This window comes from Rattus rattus, chromosome 14 (assembly GCF_011064425.1).
Source record: "Rattus rattus isolate New Zealand chromosome 14, Rrattus_CSIRO_v1, whole genome shotgun sequence".
Taxonomy (NCBI): domain Eukaryota; kingdom Metazoa; phylum Chordata; class Mammalia; order Rodentia; family Muridae; genus Rattus; species Rattus rattus.
The window spans coordinates 61898902-61921335 of NC_046167.1; the positions used below are offsets into that span (position 1 = coordinate 61898902).

At 45.4% G+C, this 22434-nt stretch overlaps 1 protein-coding gene and 1 pseudogene across 10 annotated transcripts in view; both read left to right on the forward strand.

Annotated features, from left to right (window-relative positions):
• Phactr1 (phosphatase and actin regulator 1) overlaps window positions 1-22434 on the forward strand; it is a 474784-nt gene that overhangs the window by 218737 nt on the left and 233613 nt on the right. Inside the window, exon 1 of one of the 10 annotated variants that reach the window (XM_032884877.1) lies at window positions 19155-19423. The exons of the other annotated variants lie outside the window; for them this stretch is intronic. Coding sequence (XP_032740768.1) covers window positions 19192-19423 — 232 coding nt within the window. The 5' untranslated portion in view covers window positions 19155-19191. Of the gene's footprint in view, window positions 1-19154; window positions 19424-22434 lie in introns of those variants that run through there. 10 annotated transcript variants of the gene reach the window in all.
• Window positions 2400-2548, forward strand: LOC116884103 (annotated as a pseudogene).

The following is a 22434-nucleotide window of genomic DNA, read 5'->3' on the forward strand; positions in this document are numbered from 1 at the left end:
ACTTGTATCAAAGTCAGGGCTTTTCATACCTTGGACGAGTGTTCTATCCTTGAGCTATACAATCCCAACCCCCACCCCACCCCACCTCCAGCCCTGGTGTCTTCTGTTTTCTCATATTCCAAATCCATTCACATGAATCATTCTTTACCAGGTTTGGAAAGAAACAAAATTGACTTAAAGTAAGCGTAGGAAAAGGAAGACTTTCTGGTTAATTAAAGACCAGGCCTTTGTTCTTTCTCATTCCCTCAGCCCTTCCCTAAGATCCTCCAGTGACCGAAGTTGAACAAAAACTCAGGGTACCTTTCTCTTGTACTATAAGCAAATTGAAAATGAAGGACCCTGTGTTTGTTTTTTTTAAATGAAGCTTCTTGCCTCCTTGCCTCGGTTCAGTGTACAGCATAAGTAGGTAGCCAGAAGCTATAGTTAGCATAAAAGTGCTATTCTTGGGCCACGGTATCATTTTAATTATTAAATTTAAACAATCTTTCAAACAGTGAGGAAGACAATTAGCTGATGGTGAGGTCAAAAGAATCTGGCACCCCAGACTTCTGCAGCATCTCTCTCCGTCCATTGCTACCTGTCACATGTCTCTTACAAATGACGTCAATACAGGCTGCATCACATTGCAAAGAGCATGCTGTGGTAACCTTTCAGTGGATGTTGAATGCACCAGAATTAAATCCATCCATTCATTAAATATTTACTAAGCTCCTGTTTACAACCTGACAGACACGAAGTGAGAGGCTGGGAAGAGGGGAGCAGAGAGAATGAAGGGCAGTGCACCCATCCCTGCCTTTGATAGGCTCCCTCATGAGAATGGAGAGAAACATACAAAGATGTGACCTCAACTTCCAGACTCAGGGAAGACCAAGCTGGCTTTCCTGTGAGCTAGCTGGCTTGTATTCCAAACACACTGAATTCTCAATGCCAGCTTCAGGGATGAGAGACTCTAGGCTACGACAGTGCCCGAGGGAACCCTCAGGGATCTAGCCATTGATAATAAATCAATAAATAAGAGAATTCCTGCTGTAAGGCCTGGGTAGTAGCAAGGGGGATTAGAAAGTAGGGATCTGGATCCAGGGAGATGGCACCTTGGAGGAGTGGAAACTGGAAGCCTAGGGCATTCAGGAAATCCCCATAGGACTTACGAATGCCAGGAATATTTTCAAACTTCTACTGCATTAAGAGCACTGAGATAGCAATTGAAGCAAAGTTAACCCTATTGTGGACTGAGCTGAAGAAGTAGCTCAGTGGTTAAGAGCATGTGATGCTCTTAGAGAGGACCCAAGTTCAGTTCCCAGCACCTACTTGTTGGCTCATAAGCATCTGTAACTCAAGTTCCAGAGGATCCATCTTCATCTTCTGTCCTCTACAAGCACCAGGAACACACACACACACACACACACACACACACACACACACACACACACACACGGTACCCATACATACATGCAGGCAAAGGGCTCAGACATAGAATAAAAATATATGCTAAAAAGCAAATAAAATGTCATGTAGGGGCTGAAAAGCACCAGACTGCGTCTAAACTCACAAAGAACAATCACAAACTCCATAAGGAAAGGAAGAGCAGACTTAGCAGTCACAGCCATAGAGCTAGCAAGAGAGAAGCCTACAGGTCACAATCAGGTCGATGTAACTTCTACACCAGAGGAAGGTCAAAAATAAAGAAATAGAATGTCAGCCATCGGAGATGAAGAGGAGGAAAGGAAAATAGGAGACTGAAATGATATCGTACAAATGTGTCACCGCCTCTGTAGATAGACTCAACCTTCCTGTTCAGTCAGTGGGAAAATGACGCACCAGTAGCTCATGGGCGAGGATTAGCCAAGGAGCCGTGGCGAGCCAATGTTGCTGTCAAGTCAAGTGACTTTGCAGATAATGGCATCATTAAAGATAATGAAAACTGTACCTTAATGAAAACAGTTAGTACTTAATGTTAAATAGTTAATACTTAATGGCCATCATTAATCTTAATGATAAAGCATCTCATACAGAAATATAGAAAACTAATAAAATACTGCTTAAAATAGGACAAGGAAACGATCAAAATTACAAGGAATAATTGTTTATACAAAAGTCTTAAGTGGAGATTTTATTTAAAAACATTTTCTCAGTAACTGATAGATTGGTTCAACTTCGATAAATACAGTGAAAATTTCAATGACTCAACTAACACGTTTGGTTTAATGTACGTGTTCATTCAAAGACTATGTGTTATTTTAATTTATGCACTATTTGAAGATTAACTGTAATCCAAATCACAGTACTCAATAAATTCTAAACCATTAATACCATACAAAACAAGCCTCTAAAGTGCAATAAAATCAGTTATAAAACATTGTTGGAATCATGTGTGGAATTAAGTACCTAAGAAATTCGTGATCGCTTCTCGGCCTTTTGGCTAAGATCAAGTGAAGAAATTTGTGTAGCCAAAATTAATCAAAATGTGATTGGTCAGAATTTGAAACTTAACAAAAGCTTTTAATATTTGCAAAGCACATTGGTTTTTACCAATAGTGCTTCGGTGCAAAAGTGTATTTGAATTGGTTAGCATTCGATGTGGCATATATGAAGGAATTACTACTTGAAGGATCCATGAGGTGGAGCAGAGGGATAATAAAAAGCACAGCAGGGCAGACATAAGACCTGCAGAGTTTAGAAATTAAATGGTTAATGGGGAAGAAATGCAGCAAAAATCTGAATGAAACATGTCAGCACATAGAGCTCATAAAAATTATTAGAAGTGAAAGCAGTCTGTATAAATCAGTGAGAAAAAGAGAACCCCAAAATAAGGGGAATTTGTATGTACCATTCTGGCTGCCTACCAGGTCACCATGACAGAGCCATTAAATCCCTAGCACCAAAGCCAATTAAAATATTGATAAATCTGAAATAGTGAAGAGACAGGAAACTTCGTTAGCTGTTGTTTGGTGGTAATAGCTAAGTGACTTTTTTTTTTTGGTTCTTTTTTTTCCGGAGCTGGGGACCGAACCCAGGGCCTTGCACTTCCTAGGCAAGCGCTCTACCACTGAGCTAAATCCCCAACCCCCGCTAAGTGACTTTTAGAGCTGTGCATGTCCTGCGGCGACCCAGCTGCTCCAACCATCCTTACATTCCTTGGAACAGCAAATGTATCTGAACACAGGCGAGAACACATCGGGATACTCGAGGGGGAACTGTCTGTAATTACCACAGACCTGGAGGCCATCCAAATAGCCCTGTATCGCTGATGTAAAACCAGAGATGGTTCAGTCGTGTATTGAATGCTAGCGCCGTGGGAAAGGTGAACTGAGATTATACGACTCAACATGCAATAATCGACCTACGGTGTTGAGTTACGTGCAGGCTGATGTTGCACAGTGTAAAAAGGCAATACCTTTGGGGTCATAGCTCAGCTCACAAAGCATTCATGGTGCCTCAAATTCAGTCTCCAGCACCAAACGAAATCTGGTGTGGTGGTGCGCACCTGTAATTCCAGCACTCAGGGTCTGGGGGATGTGGGGGGCGTGGGGGAGGTCTGGAGTTTAAAGTCATCTGCAACTACCAAGCAAGTTCAAGGCCAGCTTGGACTACATCAGACCCTGTCTCAAAAAAGAAACAGTGATACCTCTCACAGTGCATTTAAAACCCACACATAAAAAGGCGAGATTTGAAATTTCGTAACACGCACATGGTAAAGGTACTAAAGTGCAGGTGAACCACACCAACACCAGCTTCAGGAGATAAGGCAGCATTTGGAAATGAGTGGAAAGGGGGGGATTGGTAGTCTTTGGCTAAATCTAGAATTTTTCCTCCTTTTTTTTTTCTTAAAGTGCTGAAATAAATAACACGCAGTGTAGACGCTTAAAACCCGTGGCTAGGGTAGCCCTCACTGTCCCCTTCTTCGTTTTCAACTGCAAGTATTCCAAAGTGTTAATGTTAACCCACAGCAGCCAGTTCCAGAGTGGCATGGGGGCCTGAGTAGGTTTATGCCAGGATATGTGAAGGGGGTTTTTCCAAAATGGCTGGCTTGCTGCTGGCTTGTAGAAGACAAAGAGGTTCCTGAGAAAGATAAGGAGATGGCATGTCCATGTTGAAGTCCCACCCAGACAGGGATGGCTAGGTAACCATGAAACGTTGAGAGTGCAACAGCCGTGGTAGGTTAGACTTGCAGATCAAGGTTCAGTATCTTAGGATGCCCCAGTCTACTGAGAGTCATTTCTATGTGCAAACAGCATCGATCCCAGCGGTGTCTTTCTGTCTGCAGACACCCTTTTAATGCTTGCAATTTAATCTGTTAGAGTAAAAGAATGGCTTTCAGAAAGGTCGTCCTGATCAGTACTTGCCTGGTCCATCTTCTTAACCAACCCATACACTTGGTATTTCGAGGGCAACCCTTCTGAAAGGCTTCATCTTTGCAATCCAACTTAACTTGGGTTGGCTTTCTAGAAGAATGGACTCTTCAGAGAAGATCCCTGAAGTAATCAGGGGGTGTGTCAAGGGGCAGTTGTTCCTTAAAAGAAAAATTCACAAGTGTCACAGTGGAATGCTTCCATGTAGGTGTTTGCTACATTATAAAGTGTTGGTGGATTTTTAATTACAAACATGAACAATGAAAGGTATCTCCATAATTCACTTTCCTGAAGAACGAAAGAACTCTCTCGTTCCTTCACTGTCTTGGAGACTCTTTCAACATAAGTGGAGCAGGACAGAGGAACGAATAACCCAGACATTGCATGCAGAAGACAAAAAAGCAGGATTCATGAACCACGCAGGGGACCCACACCCATATGACTGTACAGTGTGTTGGGGGCGGTGGCAGCAGATGCCATCATTGGAAAATGATGGTTGGTGACTGGGCTGCTGAATTTCACGCTCTATGTCTTCACACTCTATATTGCAAACCCATTTGAATAATTTCTTTCCCACTACCACCTGCAGCAGCTGATGGGCATAATCAAGTCTTTCTTAAGGCTTCTCTGTAATGTTCTGAAATCATTTCGCCCAGAAAAAGAAATTCTCTCTGTGTGTGATTCAACAGGAGCCAGGCCAAAGAACAAAGTCCAGGCTGGAAGGGTAGCTCAGTCACAGGGTACCTCTCAGCATCCCTGGGTTCGATTGGAGCACTGACCAAAAGAAGCTATTGAAACCCAGCAATTGGTACCTCCCACTTTAGGAGAGGACTCCTTTATTTCCACTCTGCTCTTCTTCCGTTACAGGGCTGACGCTTTTGTACTTCTCTTTCTCCATTCCACGCTCCAGCTGTGGGTGGATTAGAATGTCTGACAAGAAATTCCCTAATTTCGAAGGCTAATCTCCCCTCAAGTTTTAGTCCGGGTGACAGTGACAGGTGGCGAGAGCGTGCAGTTGCAGACGGATGTATCAACCCGGATTCATACCCATCTCCATTTGAAGCTGAAGATGACTCAATTATCAGCCAAGTAGGTAGTCAGACATCTGCTGGTATCACCAATCAGCTGCCGTGGCGCTCACTAGCTCCAGCTGGATAGAAATGGTGCGTATGTAGGTGAGAACCTTTTCAAAGGCTTGTTTCCCTCGGTATTTAACAGCAGCGAGCAGTGACAGTAGGCAGGTGGACACAGCAGGAGTGCCAGCCTCTAAAATGAAAGTCCCTGTACCTGCTTTAAGTATCGGAACCCCTTTCCCTAACAGCCCTGCTGTCCCAAGCAAGCTTCCAGTATTGAGACTCTTGTCTCCTGGCTAGAGCCAGTGTTTCAACTCCCAGGCACCAGTTTGAGACCTTGCCTCTGAAGACAGCTGTCTGGAATTATTCTAGCCAACCAAACTCCTGGGTTCTCGCCACTGTTTGCAACATTGTGTCAGCTCTCCAATCTCTAACCAGAATCAATCAAACACCGGCATCATCCTATTCCACCAGGGCCAGGATCCAGGGGCGTGGCTGGGATCCCTAATTGGTATCACCACACAATGCTCCTCTTGATGGGTTCAGGCCTTTGGGCATCTCTAATGAGAAGGGTAAAGGCTTCTGCTGGCCACTGTCTCTATGGCAGTCAAGTGCTGGTTGTTGGGGCTCAGGCTAGGGGAGCTCAGGCTAGGGGACCAGTGGCTGTTGGAAACAGGGCTGCTTGCGAACCTGACCCTCCGTAACTGGTGCGGCCTCGAGAACCATCTCTGAAGGCCTTTTGGATGCCATGGCCCTCATCAGCCTGAATTTCTGAAAGGAGGCAGGGAAAAACCACTCTAGAAACATCGTCAATGGTCCTGATGTCGCCAGAGGGGTGAGCACAGGGATGTGCTTACCAAGAACTGGCTGGGGGTGGGCGGGTTCATACAGCCTGCTTATACAGAGAGGGATTTGGACAAATCACAGCCATTTGAATGGCCAATCACAGCCTCGCTTCTAGCACAAACACGAGGCTGTTGCTTTGGATCCATTGGATCCTTGCCCTGAGTCAGTGGAGTCCTTGCACTCGGGAAGTGCGCCCCCTCTGGCCAGAGGGAAATGGTTCCTCCAGCCTCTTGGCTTCATCACACTACACTGATAAGGGGTGGCAGCACTTTCGAGAGCCAGGGCACCCTCTGATACCTTTCACATCGTTGTCCCAAATCCCAGGCATAAGGAGAATCTATGGGGGTGGTTCGGGGGCACGAGGGTGATGCAGTTGGCTATTTGATTGATAGTTCTTCGCTGCTAATTAGGGAGCCGAATTGCACAAAGCTGAGTGTGTGTGGCTTATTTACAGGGACATAAACTTCAAATATAATGCTTACAGTATAAGCATAAAGAACTTATTAACAATATTATTAACACTACAATTTTAGCAGAACCCAACAGCGTTTTAACAGTGCTTTAATTCTGCCCAATACCCAGGAGAAGTGGGTCCCTCTTGGTCCTACTCCCTGGTATTTACAATTAACATTGAATTATACCTCTGCAGGGAACGGGCCTTTTCCTGCCAGGGTCAACCATCTTTTCCCTTCTGTATGAAATTTGAACTCGTATCTTTTAGGAAACATTATAGCTCAATACTCATCTTTTTAAAAAAATATTATTATTATTATTATTATTATTATTATTATTATTATTGCAAGCAGTACAATGTTCCAGATAAACACAAAAAATGCTGCATCAGATGCTCAGCCATTAAATTTATTCCATAGCCTGGCAAAGCGCCACCATTTGCTACAACACAGTAGAGCCAATTCCACTCTTCATGCCCTTTAGTGGTTACAAATATTTCCTCTCAGTTAAAATAACTCTGCTGCTTTTCCAGAAGGAGAGATCTGTAGCTCCCATCGTGAAGACTTCTAATAAAACTCAAGGAAAACTGTAAGCACACAGCATTCCCTGTGTCGATCCGTATCTCCTGCTATTCCCCTCTTGATTTAAGAGCAGTGTGAAGTACAGAGACTGCCTTTGCTGGAAAAAGACACCTAAGACAAAAGCAGCATCGGGTGTGGTCTGATCCTGTGCCGCTACTGGGCATTAGGCTTGTCTTTGCCAAAGCCTACCTGGAGAGTTCATTGTAAATGAACTTAATGGTGGGTAAAGGTCCCCAAAGTGTATAAAATGCTCTACACAGCCCAGACTTTACTTAACGTGTGTCATTTAATAAAAGTTAGCAGACCCTGATGCCCAAGCATGCTAATGTGGACTCAGGAACTGAGGGCGCCATGTTTGTCTGGTGTCAACCCTTCCCAACAGCGTGGCGGAGGGGGAACTTTCGTCAGCCCCGCCTCCCACTCCCCTTCCTCTCTTGCAAGCAAAAGAGGAGTGTTTTATTGTTATGACAGAGTTCGGATTAAGACGTGGAGATAAGGTTAATTCTCAGGCTCCTTTGCTATTAAGAGAAATTGACAGATTTGGTGGGATGTACTAACCTGAGAGGAATGGTTTTCCTCGTAAGAGAAGGGGTCTTAACTAAATGCTCTCAGTCTCCCAACATATTGGCAGTTTGGAAACAAGCGAGCTGATTAAAAGGGAGGCAAGGAAAGAACTTCACAGAGTTACAGTTTTCTGGAAGTTCCTTTAAGTAGTTTCAGTCACTAGGCTATAAATAAGCTGTATATCTTGATACTGTGATTATTATATAGAATCTAGTTAAAATGTATGGGATTTATTATTATTATTATTAAATACATGTTATGAACAAATATATTCACTATTTTTGTTAATAAAAAGCCCACAGTTTCTCAAATGCATTTGAAGCTTGCCAAATCCCTCCTCATCTCCCTACCCCAGTCATGATGGCCTCTCTCATCCTTTAAGCACATCACTGTGACCCTAAAGGAGATTTTACAGTTCTCCTTCTTTTTCTCCCTCTTTTCCTCCATCATATATATATATATACATATATATATACACACACACACATACACATATATACATACATATACATATATACGATGTTAGATAATGTATGTGCATATAATCTAATATATATTGCTCCTTAAATTCCAATAGCATGCTGTATTTTAATCTCTTTAGAGATCACTTAGCTTTTTTATTCATTGACTCTCTCATTACCACATTTCTCTTATATGAAAAATGGCTACAAAGTATTCTTGTAGTAAATAGTGTGTCTATAGTCTGCCTGGTGGAGGAAACTACTGAAATATAACAAAATTAGGCATCCTCTCTCTTCGATCTGGCTTCTCTGCGTACAGAATTATTTGGAGGCTCACCGGATCCCAGGATCCTGCAGCACTGGGGAAAGGATATAACCTAGCTTGTTAGAAACAGAGATGGTCTTTTGATCAAACACTTGACAAGTCTTGTAATGTGTTCTTCGGAGAATTGGACGGTTGTGTTGGAGGAAGTCATTTGTATGTCACATGCCTGAGTGCCCCTGATAACATTGAAAGCCTCCCCATAGCTTGCTACCTCCAGCCCTGCCCTCCCAGCTCCATTCTGTGTGTAATGAACATTATCACAATTACGAGAGTCACTCTATTTCTTGCCAGCGTTGTGTTGTCTATTAGCTCAGTCCCACACATGCTCTGGAGAAGCAACTGTGACTCTGTCCGGAAGGTCAGTTATCTATCATTAGCCAATCATACATGAAATGGCCCCGAGGGATTCAGCACAGACAAAGACACAATGCCAGCCCTCAAAAGACCCCCCAGGGAGTATCCAACTGGGGTCTGTTTTACAGACTGAAAGGGCAGATGACAGATAAGACACTGCACTTCCTATTTTTACTCCTGTCCCCTTTACCACCAACAGTTCTGCCCTGCATGACAGCCAAGGTTTCTGTGTCCTGTGCCCGCAGTCTGATAACCTTTCTTGCTTGTGTAGTTTTATGATGCCATATGCTTCTTTCTTAAAATAGTGCGAGGGTCCTCTGATGCAAAACCACCAATCAGCTGGCTCCCTGAATGTCAGTGGGATGTTTGGGGGAGGATATATGTGCTTCACCGTTAAAACATATTTCGGCTCAAATTTCTACTGGGTGAAAATGCTAATTTTGAGAAGCCTGGAGACAGATTGAATCGCATTGATTTTTCTGTTCCCTGGGGTGTAAAAGGAAAATAATAGCCCCATCTTCAAGCAGTGTTGCTGTAATAATTAAAAAGGCGATCGCCACGCACAAGCACCTCTCACTGCTCTCTTCCTCTCGACAGCAGACTCCCCTGCAGTGAAAACCACCAGCGTTTCAGTAAACTGCCAGGGCACAAGAATGCTTGTCCCATTGCAGACCTCGGTCATAGTTTATGTTTTAGTCAGCCTTGTATCACTGGGACAAAAGTTGGACTTAATTAACTTAAGGAGAGGAGGGGAAAACGGCTATTTAGGCTCGGGGTTTCAAATATTTCAATGGACAGTCTGTTGGTTGCTTCCCATTGGATTCTAATAGGGTAGGACATCGTGGCAGGGGCATTTGTGGTGAAGAGGCTGCTCACCTCATGGTTGCTGGGAAGCAAAGAGAAAGAGAGAGAAGAGGCCAGGCTCTCTATCAAGGGCAAATTCAAGTCACCCAACCCCCTCCCACCACGTCCTCCATCTCAAAAGTTCCTCTACCTCGCAGTAGTGTCACAGGCTGGGAGCCAAGCCTGCAGCAAGCCTTCTGGGAACGTTTGAATTTGTAGCTACAGCAGCTCGTCACTGTCTCACTCTGGAGCAGAGGCCTCCCTCCATCTTGGTCTTCAGTTCATCGTGCCCAAGTCCCAACTCTTCACCCAGCCCTGCCTGCTCACAGGGTCTTTTAGTTGCATGGGCTGTCGTGCCACCATGCTCCTGAGGATTCGGAAATAGTTGGAGAACAAGGCTAACGTGTCTAATATCTGTTTTATAAAAAATTAGGTCATGGAGTATGGTCAGTTCCCTGGGCTTTAACGTTGTGCATATAACAATGTTTTGTGAGACCAGGCATGGTGACATGTACCTAAAAATACCAGCACTTTGTCAGCGAAGGCAGGCAGGACTGTGAATTGAAGGTCAGCCTGGACTGTAGATAGCAAGATCGTGTCTTGAATAAAAAAAGATTACGCATGCATATATAGTATACACATGAACGTATAAATACACATATATGACACATGGATGTATGGAGAGAGGGAGATGTCTCATGTCAACTTGTTTGTCTCAAACTTGTTATCTTTAAGATATTTCAACGTATGCTGTCATTTCTCGGTTAGTGAACTTTCTCATTCATGCTTTATTCTACTATGAAACACTTAATATCATTTCTGTGCTAAATAGCTACAAGTAACCTAAGCCTGTCCCCAAAGAAGCCTGGTTCTAAAAGGAACACAAGATTACATGTATATGAAGGATAAAGGTGTATATACCTAACTTAAAATAGAATTTATAATTTGGAACATAATGTTAAAAAAAAAACTTTAGAATGGCAAGGCCTACATGTTAATTCTTGGCAATTCTTAGCTGTGACCTGGGCTTGATTTTTCCCAACTGTGAGCAGTATTTGATGTCTGATTTTTAGCTTGGGCGGGAAGTCGTTCATGAGTTAGCAACACCGACTTTGAAGATGTCTACTCCTGGAACACCTTGCTGTGTTTCCCACCAGACCTGACCTTTTTTCTGCCAGTCACTAAAATGCCATTCTCTTTAACATCACGGCTACTAGGGATAAGACTCCTCTACTGGACCCAAGAACTGTACTAGGACCATCCTCTTCCCACTTGTGCTAATTCAGAAAAATAAGGAGACTTGCCTCACCCATCACAGTGAGCTCACAGGCTGGTAATTCTAGCACTGGGGAAGCTGAGGCAACAGGAGGAGGGGCTTAAGGCCACACCCTATTTCATGTTGAGAACCTATTAGGAAACCGAGACCTACAGAGCTCCCCAAGACAACGCTGCGACCCGAAACCTAGCATAGATCATTCTCTGGAGGCCCATCCTCCACTGGCTTTTTCCCTTCCTGTTTTGTTTCAACATCTTCAATCTCTTCTCTTCATATTGCTGTCTGCTCTTTTCAGGAGGATTTTCACAGAACAATCCTGTTAGTAAGCATAATTATTATGAGCCTGGAAAAAAAAAAAAAAAAAAAAAAAAAAAAAAAAAAAAAAACACTTTATATTTAGCATTTTTAAGGGGGGAAATTCCCTTAGCTAAAACAAACAAAAGTCAAAAAAACGCAAAAGCAATCTTGCTCGCGCCATTTAGAAGCCTCAAGAGTATTTTTAAGAAGTCCAACTCCAGTTCTAAAATCAGACAGATGAAGTTGCTTCTGTAAACCTTAATGTCCACAGATATCTCCCTGGATTCTGCACCAAACCCCTGCTGGGTTGGATTATGAAACATAAGGGGGAAATCTGAGGCTGAAAGAATGTTGTCACAGGCTACAAAACTCAGTTTGAAGACTACAGATTCTTCCTAGGCAAACACGACCCCTGGGAGAATCAAACCTTGCATCCTGTGAGGTGCTTTCTAATCTCAACTTGCAAGAGTGATCAAAATGATAACTAGACATGAAAGAGTCAGGGGTATTTATAATGTATTATACACGGCCAGCTGAAGCTAGTTCATGTAGCAGGACCAGTCTATAGGGCTGAATATGACTTCTACTTACACATCCCTCAGTTGCCTGCAATACTCTGCCTCCCGTGTCAAGTGCCCATCACATCTTCATGCACAGAATATAAATGTGCTGTGCCACGGCCCCTTATCTGTGCCTTTGCCTTCCCCAGCATGCTTTACCCATGATCAACCACTGTCCAAAAATGCTAAATGGAAAATCCCATAAAAGTAATTCATGCATTTTCAACTGCATATCATTCTAAACAGTGAGGTGAACCCTTGTGGGGTGTGTGTGTGTGTGATATATGTGTGTGTGATATGTGTGTATATGTATGCTCGTGTGTATATATGTAGATATGTGATGTTTGTGTGTCTGTATGTACATGTGTGTATGAGTGTATGTGTGTATATGTGTGTGTATATATATGTATGCGTATGTGTATGTGTGTGTGATATGTTTCTGTATATGTATGTGTATGTATGTATAAGTGTATGTGGTATATGTGTATGTGTGTATGCACATGTGTGTGAATGTGTTATGTGTATATATGTATACATATGTATATGTGTGATGTGTGTATATATGTGTATACATGTGTATATATGTGTGTATGTATGCACATGTGTATGAGTGTATGTGTGTATGTGTATATGTGTGTATGAGTGTGTGATGTGTGTATATGTATGCATATGTGTGTATGTATGTGTATGTGTGATATGTGTGTATATATGTATGTGTATGTATATATGTGTGTGATTACATGTGCATGCATCTAGAAGGGATGTCCTCATGGAGGACAAAAGCTTTCATTAGGATGTCCTCTTCTGTTGCTCTACACCTTGCTTTTCTGACGCTGGGTCTCTTCATTGAACCAGAAGCTTGCTGCCTTAGGTACAGTGCTAGCCACCAAGCCCCTGAGAGCCTCCTGTGTCAACCCATCCTGCAGACTCCCTTTGCTGGGAGTATAGGCTTGTGCCACCAGCCCAGGTGCTGCACGGAGATCTGAACTCAGGTTCTTGTGCTTGTGCCGCTGTCACTTTGCACACTGAGCCGTCTCTAGAGCTGGAATCTTCCCCTTGCTGCTGCATCCAGCGCTCCACATGATAGCTACTCTTAACTCATTTAGTAGTTATCTCGGTTATCAGATAATATAATATCGGTATTATAGTCTGTGTTCAAGTAGCCCTTATTATACTCTATAATGGCCCTGGTGTACAAGGATGGTGAAGTGGGCCATTTGTATCTGCCAAAGGCAAGCTGTGAATTGCTTCCTTTAAATGAAATGGAAAGGGTCTCTACTTACAAGGACAGAAAAAAATCACATGTTGAGTTTGTTAGGGAAAACAGAGTGCATAGCACAGGCTAGGCCAGGCTATGGCAGGCAAACTTCAGGCATCCACTAGAAGTTCTGGACCAATCTACTAAGTAGGAAAGGCCAGGAGGCTGTGTGTCCTCTAACTCCAGGCTACCTCAGTTCCATCTGCACATCCATTCCATCTCCTGCCACAACAAACAAAGTACCCACCAAGCAACACCCCCAACACACACATACAGGTACCCCACACATATATATACACACATGCACACACGCTCTACACATACCACACACATACATGCACACACACTCTATACACACCACACACACATGCACACACACTCTACACATACCACACACACACATGCACACACACTCTATACACACCACACACACTCTATACACACCACACACATACATGCACACACATTCTACATCACCACACACACACACACACACACATGCACACACTCTACACAGACACCACACACGCATATTCACATATGTATGCACACATATATATGCATGCTTACTACACACATGCATCACACATACACACACATATATATACGTACACAGGCATGTACACATACACACACACCAATACCAACAGTGTAACACCCTTCTGTGTTTGTGAACAATTTGGCATTTTTAACCTTGACTTAATTTTGCCCTACACATTTAGGCCAAATCTAAAAAAATCATAGGCCAGATCTGAAAAGTACTTCCATGTTTTGTGATTGAGAGAATGCTGTTAATATTTAATGAGTACACTAGTTGTCTTGGCCTTATGCAACAGTGACGACAAAGCCGTGGCTTAAAGCAACAGGGCTTTATCATGTCAACATTCTGGAGGCCACAAGTCCAAGTTTAAGATGAGCCGCGATCCCCACAGATCTTTTGAAAATTTCATCTTTGTCTTTTTCTAGCTCTCATATCAGCTTTCCCATCTTGGGTCCGTCTTCACAGGGTTTCCTCTTTTGGTCTGACTCTCCGATGTGTCTTTTAGTATATGTGCTGCCGAAGCGAGCACTCCGATGTGTCTTTTAAAAAAAGGACTTACTGTTATTTTAATTAAGTGTACATGCGTATGGCTAGGTGGGTGTATGTGACCTGAGTGCAGGTGCCCACAGAGGCCCGAGAGGGTATTAGACCCCATGGTTCTGGAGTTGCAGGAGATTGCAAACCACCTGATGTGGGTACTGGGAACCAAACTCAAATACTCCATCCACACACATCACTGAGCCACCTCTCCAGCACCTCCCGTGTGTCTTTGATAAAAAAAAAAAAAACACTTGCTATTGGGCCCACCAACATAATCTAGGATGGTCACTTCATCTCAAGGCCTTTGGTTATATCTGGAAAGATCGGATGAGATCACATCCACACGTTTCAGATACAGATACAGGGATGGGTGCCAGTCGACTCATTGGGGCTCGGAAGGAGAAAGGTGATACGGACAATATGGAAACAGGAAGGACAGCGAGAGTCTAAGCGAGAAAGGATTTTCAAATTCTTCTTGCATCTGGGATGTACGGTAAATTTAGGTTTCAAAGCACACCCCTCTGAATGGTTCCAGAGCTGCCTGGTATTGGCCTTTATGTGTCCTTTTTTGGTAAGAGTTAAAAAACTTGTTAAGTATATGGCTTGGGTGTCCAACGCCTCCCCCCACCCCCATAGGCTCAACGCTTGGTCTTAGCTGATGGAGTTGGTTGGGGGAGGCTTTGGAACCTTCTGGACAGAGAGCCTTGCTGGTAGAGTTACATCCTGCCACAGGGTCCTCCTTGCAGATTATAGGTAGGCCCAGCCTATGACTTAGAGTCTGCTCACAGTCCAGTAAATCACATTAAGATGTTATGGTTCCCTTCTCAAAAGACTGGGCCGACAGTGTGCTGATAGCGTCCCAACCAGGAGTGAAAACAAATCCTCCCTCTCTCCCTTCACTGACCTTTGCTGGGAATTCTGCCGCAGCAGCAAGAAAAGTAGCAGATAGAAAGAGCACAACAAAAGCTCTTTCCTTAATCATGCCCACTCCCTGTTCCTAAACCACTGGGTTTGGAACAGAGGACTCCCAGCTTCTCACATCTAGACTGGGAGCATCTCAAGGGCCTCTGGTGTCACCATAATTCTGTGCTCATCTAGAAAGCCCACTTTTCGGTTACTGCTTCGCTGGCTGACGGCTCCCTCACCTTCAGGACCCAGCACAACTTTCTTTCCTCTACAAGCTTGCATCCTCCCCACTGTACCTCTTGACACCACCCTCCTGCCCCTACAGATCAACCACCCTTGAACACCTCTCTCCACATCACTCTTCCCTGTCCATTCAATCTCCGTAGAACCCGTTCCACACAAGGTCCCAGCCGAGATAATGAATGCGTTGTTCTCCGCGTCTATTCCTGATTGGAGATCTGATGTTTCCATGCAGTGTGTGTGGTTGTTCTTACTGACGTCTGGCCTTTTACCAAGTGCCTCCTCTTCCCCACTAAACTTTAAGCTTGGTGGCACCAGAAGTGTGACCTTCCTGCTGCTGAGCTAAAATACGCACTCTTCCCACAGACAATTAATGGCGTCACCAGGCTGATTCCCACAGGGGCCTCTCGTCCCCTTACTGTGTATCCAGATCTCCTGAAGATCTTGTTAAAATGCAGATTTGGATCTGCAGTTGTAATAGGCTCCTTGAATCTGCTGGTCTTTGGGATTGCATTTTCAGTAGCAGAGTCTCCCTCCGGACACCAAACCAATTTAAGAATGGGCTCTTCAGGGGTTGGGGATTTAGCTCAGTGGTAGAGCACTTGCCTAGCAAGCACAAGGCCCTGGGTTTGGTCTTCAGCTCCGGGGGAAAAAAAAAAAAAAAGAATGGGTTCTTCAAGTCAAGTGTCAGATAGGATGGAAGAAGGTTGCCATTCAAATAAGGGACAATGCGATCCATTGTCATGGCTCCTAACTATTTAGATTATCAGGGTAAAAAGCCCAGGAATGCCACCTGAGGTGCAGCGTGTGGCAGAACCCTGTTTGAGGTGACAGAATTCGTGGGGAGTGTCTTTCCCTTCAGTATAATATGTTCTCCCTTGCTTTTAAAGGTGAGGAAAAGTCCCGCTGTATTTCTTTTTCATATAGTACTTTAGGATGGCCGTTTTCTTGATGCAAGAGAGAGGAAAACTACCAACAGCAAGGATTGAGTTAAGCCAGAACAGGCTAATCATTAGGCATGAGTTGTCTGTGGGTGGAGACGAGCATCCCTTGGCACCAAGAGCTATCTGTTAGGATGTTTTAACAGCAGACATCAGAAGCAAGCTTCAGCGAGGAGGTACACAGTGCACAAAACAAGGTCAAGAGCAAACACAGGGAACACATTCCCATCAGCCCCGCTACTTGCTGAAGGAAAGTGGTGCCAGAAACCTCCAGACACAACTGCCAGCGCTCCATGTTTTGGACTCTGGTCCTCTGAGCCAACCTTCTGTTGTAGCGATAGGAAAGGGCAGCTCTGTCCTTCAGCCTCAGGTATAAATCTTCATACACCTAAGAACCACATGGTTGTGGGGTGGGGGTGGACAATCCTTCAGGCTCCCTGTTGATTATAGCAGCTGCTGGCCAGGCGTGCTTGCTATGCTCCTAAGTTGTAGCTAGTGCAACTGAGAAACTGGGTCTTAACTTTATTGCCCTGCGATGTATTAATATGTAAATAGCTTCATATCACAAACAGATACCGCCGGGCAGCACCAGTTACAGGATGCCAACGAGGGGAGGACAGCTAAGAAGAGGGAGCACCAACCAAGTAGCTGTCCAAGGCAAGCCAATTTTTCCTGCACATTTCTCTTGAATAAAAGGCCCCCGCCTTCAGGGCACATCCTTTGATAGGTGAGCTTTTGCTAGCGGCTATGTCCGAGTTCGCTATGCTACAGTCACGATGATACTTGGCCAATTAAGATCAGGACACACAGCCTTGGGTCAGGCTTAGTGTTCAGGGAGTGAATAACAGATTGCTTCCAGTCTAGTTGTTTTAATAAGGCCAGAAGGGGTTGACGCAAGTCTTCCTGTTCTGACCTGTGGGGCAGAAAGTGAGGTTGGACAGGCTAGCAATGCTCAAAACACTGTTTTAAAGAGATGTAATGTGCTCCGAGCACAGTTTCTCTCTACTTGGCAGAGCTAAGAGGAAACTTGGGACAAAGGCAAGGCCTAAGGATTAGAAAATTCGTTTGCCCATGGAGTAATGAGATTCATCCCTCCAGGCATCCAAACGATATTACAGATCTATCTTTGTCACTTCCCAGGTACAAGGTATCATGAGCTGGGGACCCAGTGGGCACCTGGTCTGAGAGGAGCAGCACTTACTTAGGGCTGATCTGGCTGATGACCTGGCTGAGAAGGGAGACATTACCAAATCCCTCGGTGGACACTTGTACAAAGGGGGATCTGATTAAAGAAAGCACCTCACCGACATCTGTCCCTTGCTCTGTTGCTGACATTCCTTCCAGGGTAGAGGGTAGAGGGTGGCAGCGGACATTGACTTACCGATGATAAAATAAACGTGACATTGCTTGTGCTGGTTTGGGCTGACAGTTGGTGAGATGGTAGGCTGAGTGTGCCTAGAAGCAACACGAGGTAGCCCATGCTCATCCTCCTGCCTGACCCTCCCCTGGGAAAGAACCCTTCATGCTAAACCTGCCTGGTTAGGGGAGAGACAACAGTGGCCTGTCCCTCGTGTAGGTCGGTTTGAGAGTTAGCATCCAGAAAGTTCTTGGTAACAACCGGAAGTGACGGAATGACTGTGGATTCTTTGATGGACACTCTTTTGGTGGGCTCAGAAAGAGGGAAAAGAAGGAAAGTTTGGGGACCAGAAGGAACGGGACATTGTGGAAAGAACAAGGACTCTGACACACCTGGCTGTAAATAACTATTTCTTTTGTTCATGCTTCATCAAAATTCCCTGGGGAGCTTGTTAACCGGCACAGACCCCACCCAGGCTCTACAATGACCTATGAAACCCAAAGTCCGGGCCTCAAAGTCCTTTTCTTTTTAAGTAAACGTATAAGATGTTTGGGAAGTGTAGCTTCTTCCCAACGCCTTGATTCCCTGAAAGGTGCTTTAGGAGTCTCGGGATGTCCTGTAAATGAGTGAGTGGGTTTTAAACACAAAGTGACCTTTAAAAGTCACTCATAACAATCAAAGATTCAACAAATGAGGCTGTAGATTTGCCTTCTTTCCGGAACTGTTTTCTGGACGTCTTCATAGTATCCCCTGCCTTGCTTGGCCTGAGATCACAGAGCAATGGCAGCTAAAGAGCATCCAGTGAATTATCTAGTGTTCCTGAGTTGCACGTTTGAGAATGGCTGGAAGATGGGTTTTCCGTAAAGTCCCCTTCCTCTCGGGGAAGGTTTTCCATCAGTAGCAAAAGCATCAAGGATGCTGTAACAGGTTGCCTAGTCCTGGGATGTGGTTGGACCCGCCCGAGAATATAATTCGTTCTGGCCTCAGTTCCACCCTAGAGCTGGGACAGCCGCCTGCTGTAGTACATCTTGCTTGCATTTGGCAGCGGGAGTCCTGGAAGGGGGGGTGGCTGTGGCATCCTGCCCTGAGTTTCCAGAGTGAAGGTGGCTACAAACCCCTGCTGGTTGGGAGCTGCGGGTGCTACGCGGGGTGGGGCTGCCCTGGGGAGACGAGCCCAGGAGACCCAGAGCTTCGCTGGTAGAAGAGCGGGTCCAGCACTCCGCAACCCTTCCCACCTCCACCCCGCCCCGGGGTCTCGGAATTTGCCCGGGCTCGAAGAGGTCAAGACCTCGAGCGCGCCATCCAGCCCCGCCCCGCCCTGCAGTGGCGCTGGTGTGGCGTGGGGGCATGCGGGCGCGGCCGGGGGACGCGAGTGGCAGTGCGCGGGGCGGCGATCAGCGACCGGCCCCGGACGCCCGGGAAGCGGATGGCGGAACCCACGCGCGCCGCGAAGCCGCGCTGCAGACAGGGCGCCTTGCCAGGCGCCGGCGCCGCCGTGAAGCCCAAAAAGAAAGCTTTTTATTTGCTGAGCATGAAGCCCCCGAAGGACCCCGCCCCCAACAACAATAACAACGTGTCGTTTGTGATCCACTGTCAACTGGGCAAGGAGATCAAGCACATTTGCAGCAACTGCAGCCGGGGGGAGGACGGCCGCGACGGTGAGTGCCCCACGCGTCGGGGAGGTGGCGGGAAGGTGGCTCTGCCAGTCCACGGTCCCGGTGCTGGTGGAATCTGCTACCTGGACGACTGCGGGGACCTTTGCTCTCCGCAACCTGGCCCTGCACTTTGCAGAGTGTCACGGGAGCCAGTGGGCTTGCAGCAGCGCGCAAAGAATCAACTATAGGGCTTTGATTTGACAAGATGGGGGTCTCAAGGGATCTGTCCACAGCAGCAACAAAAGCTTTTTAAAAAGATGTTACATCTTCTCCCCCACCCCAGCCCCCACCCCCAGCTCCATCTCTGCGGGCTCCACAACTGTGAGATTTGCCTGGTTATCTTACAAATTGTGGGCTTCCTTCAGGTGGGTTCCCTGGAAGAAGTCATTGGTTTTGACCTCTGAGGGACCCAGCTCACTGAGCATTTGTGGAGTTATATGGAATGGTGTCCCTTTAGAGTAAAATATGGCTGTGGTGTTTGTTTGCTTGTTTGTTTGTTTGTTTATTGAGTGCTACTGCTCGTCCCTCTTGGACTGATGCCTGGTGCTCAGAGTGGGGGAGGTGCAGGCAGCAGCCCGGGGGCAGAAAGAGCCAAGGACCGGGGACAGTTGGTGCTGAGGAAGCCTCTGCTTGTGTGGACGCCTCTGTGGAGGTGCCTTCCTAAGAGCTGGCAATTCCCCAGCAGCTCGCTGTGCAGATTCAGGAGGGCCACTGAAGGTCGCGGAAAAGTTTGAAGCAGCAGATCTAACAGAGGCCAGGCCTGAGCTCAAGGCTCAGCCCCAGTACACCTGCTTGCACAGGCGGCTTTCCAGCATTCCCTTTGGAAGAACAGATAAGACTTAGAGTGCCCTGTTCTCCGCTGGCCTCCGAAGGGCTCCGAAATGAAGCGAGTGCGGACGGCCTAATGTCTTTTCAAAATTAGAGTCCTGCTAGGGTAATTATAGTTTTCTTTTATTAAAATGTGAGAGAGGCTGTGTGGCATGGAGTCACCCAAAAGCAAACTGGGACAGTACTGGAGGTGGGAGGACAGAGCTAGGCCCTTCTGGCTGGGTTTCATGGTGTTTAAAACACACATGTTGACATGTGTTTGTTTCTTATGCTGACTGCCAAACTAGAGACAGCAAGACGAAGGCATACACGCAGATTAATTGGACCCCAAACTAGACCTTTCCCATACAGTATAATGGAGAATGTGACGAGAGCCAAGCTTCTTATTAAATGCCAGTCACTCTGTTGACCGAATGGTGTCCCAAATGGGCTGCTTCCCCATTCGTGGGAGTTTGTTTAAATGAGTGTCTTCTGTGCTCTGCTATACTAAGGAAAGGGTGTTTCCACACTCAAGGATATATGCTATATATGTAATTATGAGCTCCACCATGGGGGTGGATAGCATGTACCATGTGCTATTCAAGACAGGCATGTGTTTTAACCTGCAGTCTGCCTTCCTCTTGCGACACATGTTTTCTCCATAGCCTCGAATTTCAGAATGCCCTCAGGAGTACATACTCAAGGATGTTCTCATAACACTTAACACAGTATTTACTTGTAGGAGATCTATATACGAGGAGGGCTAAGGTCATAGTGTCTCATTTTTACCTAATTTTGTACCACTATACCAGGTATGTGGTTCTCTCATTCGTTGAGTGCAATAAGAGTGTGGTAACAGTTGGGGTTCATCCTTTTTATGTATGGCAGGAACATCAGAAAATTTTATTCCATTCACTGAGAGAGAGAGAGAGAGAGAGAGAGAGAGAGAGAGTGTGTGTGTGTGTGTGTGTGTGTGGTATGTGGTGTGGTATATATGTGTGTGTGCATGTGTATGTGAGTGTGTGTGTGTGTGGATGTGTGTGAGTATGTGTGTGTGCATGTGGTATGTGTTCATGTGTGTGTGCATGTGTGTACGTGTGTGTGAGAGAATGTGTGTGGTGTGTGTGCATGCGTGTGTATGTGTGTGAGTGTGAGTGTATATGTGTATGTGTGAGTGTGTGAGTGTGAGATTGTGTGTGTGGTGTGTGTGTGGTGTGTGTGCATGTATATGTGTGTATGTATGTGGTGTGTGTGTGCATGTATGTGTGTGCATGTATATGTGTATGTATGTGTGTGTGAGTTTGTGAGTATGAGAGTGTATATGTGCATATGTGTATGTGTGAGTGTGTGAATGTGAGATTGTGTGTGTGCATGTTGTGTGTGTGGTGTGCGTGTATGTGTGTGCATATGTGTGTATGTGTGTGAGAGAGAATGTGTGTGTGTGCATGTGTGAGTGTGGGTGCCAGGTCACCCATGTGGAGGTCAGAGAAGAATAATTTCCAGGAGTTAGTTCTTTCCTTCCATCATGTAAGTCTCAGGGATCAAACTCTGGTCCTCAGGATCTGTGCCAAGGACTTCAATCTGCTCAGCCCTTCACCTGAGCAACGGCAGACTCCTCCCAAAGCTCAATGGAGAAAAACCTTCCTTGTCTTCTACTTCTTCTCTGTGGTGCGGGGGATAGAAACCAGGGTCTTACACGTGCCAGGCGAGCACACTCTCCTTCAGAGCCACACTTCCAGCTGGAGACAGATGCTTATGGTGGATCTTGCTTCTGCAGCGTCTCTGCAAGTCTGTCCAGCTCCTTATCCACCCTAAAACAGCCACTTAGCTGCATCCATAAAGAATTCTGGCCCGTTCAAGGAGTCTTCCCTTAAAATGACAATTGTTGTAAACATTTAAAGCATATTTAACCAATTTTGCCACCTAAAGATTTCCTATAACCAAATGTCTTTAGCTGATACATAGTAAATTTTAAAAGAAAAAGCTATTCTTGACTAGTTGAAGAGGATACAAAACTACACTTTAGCCACTAACTTTTTAAAATTACATTTATTCATTTGTGTGTGTGTGTGTGTGTGTGTGCACATGTACATGTCCACATGCCATCATACGTGTGTGTACATCAGAGGACACCCTAAGGTACTTAGGTCTCTTCTTCCAAACTGTGAATCCCAGGGATTGAACTGAGGCCATCGGGCTGTGGTGTC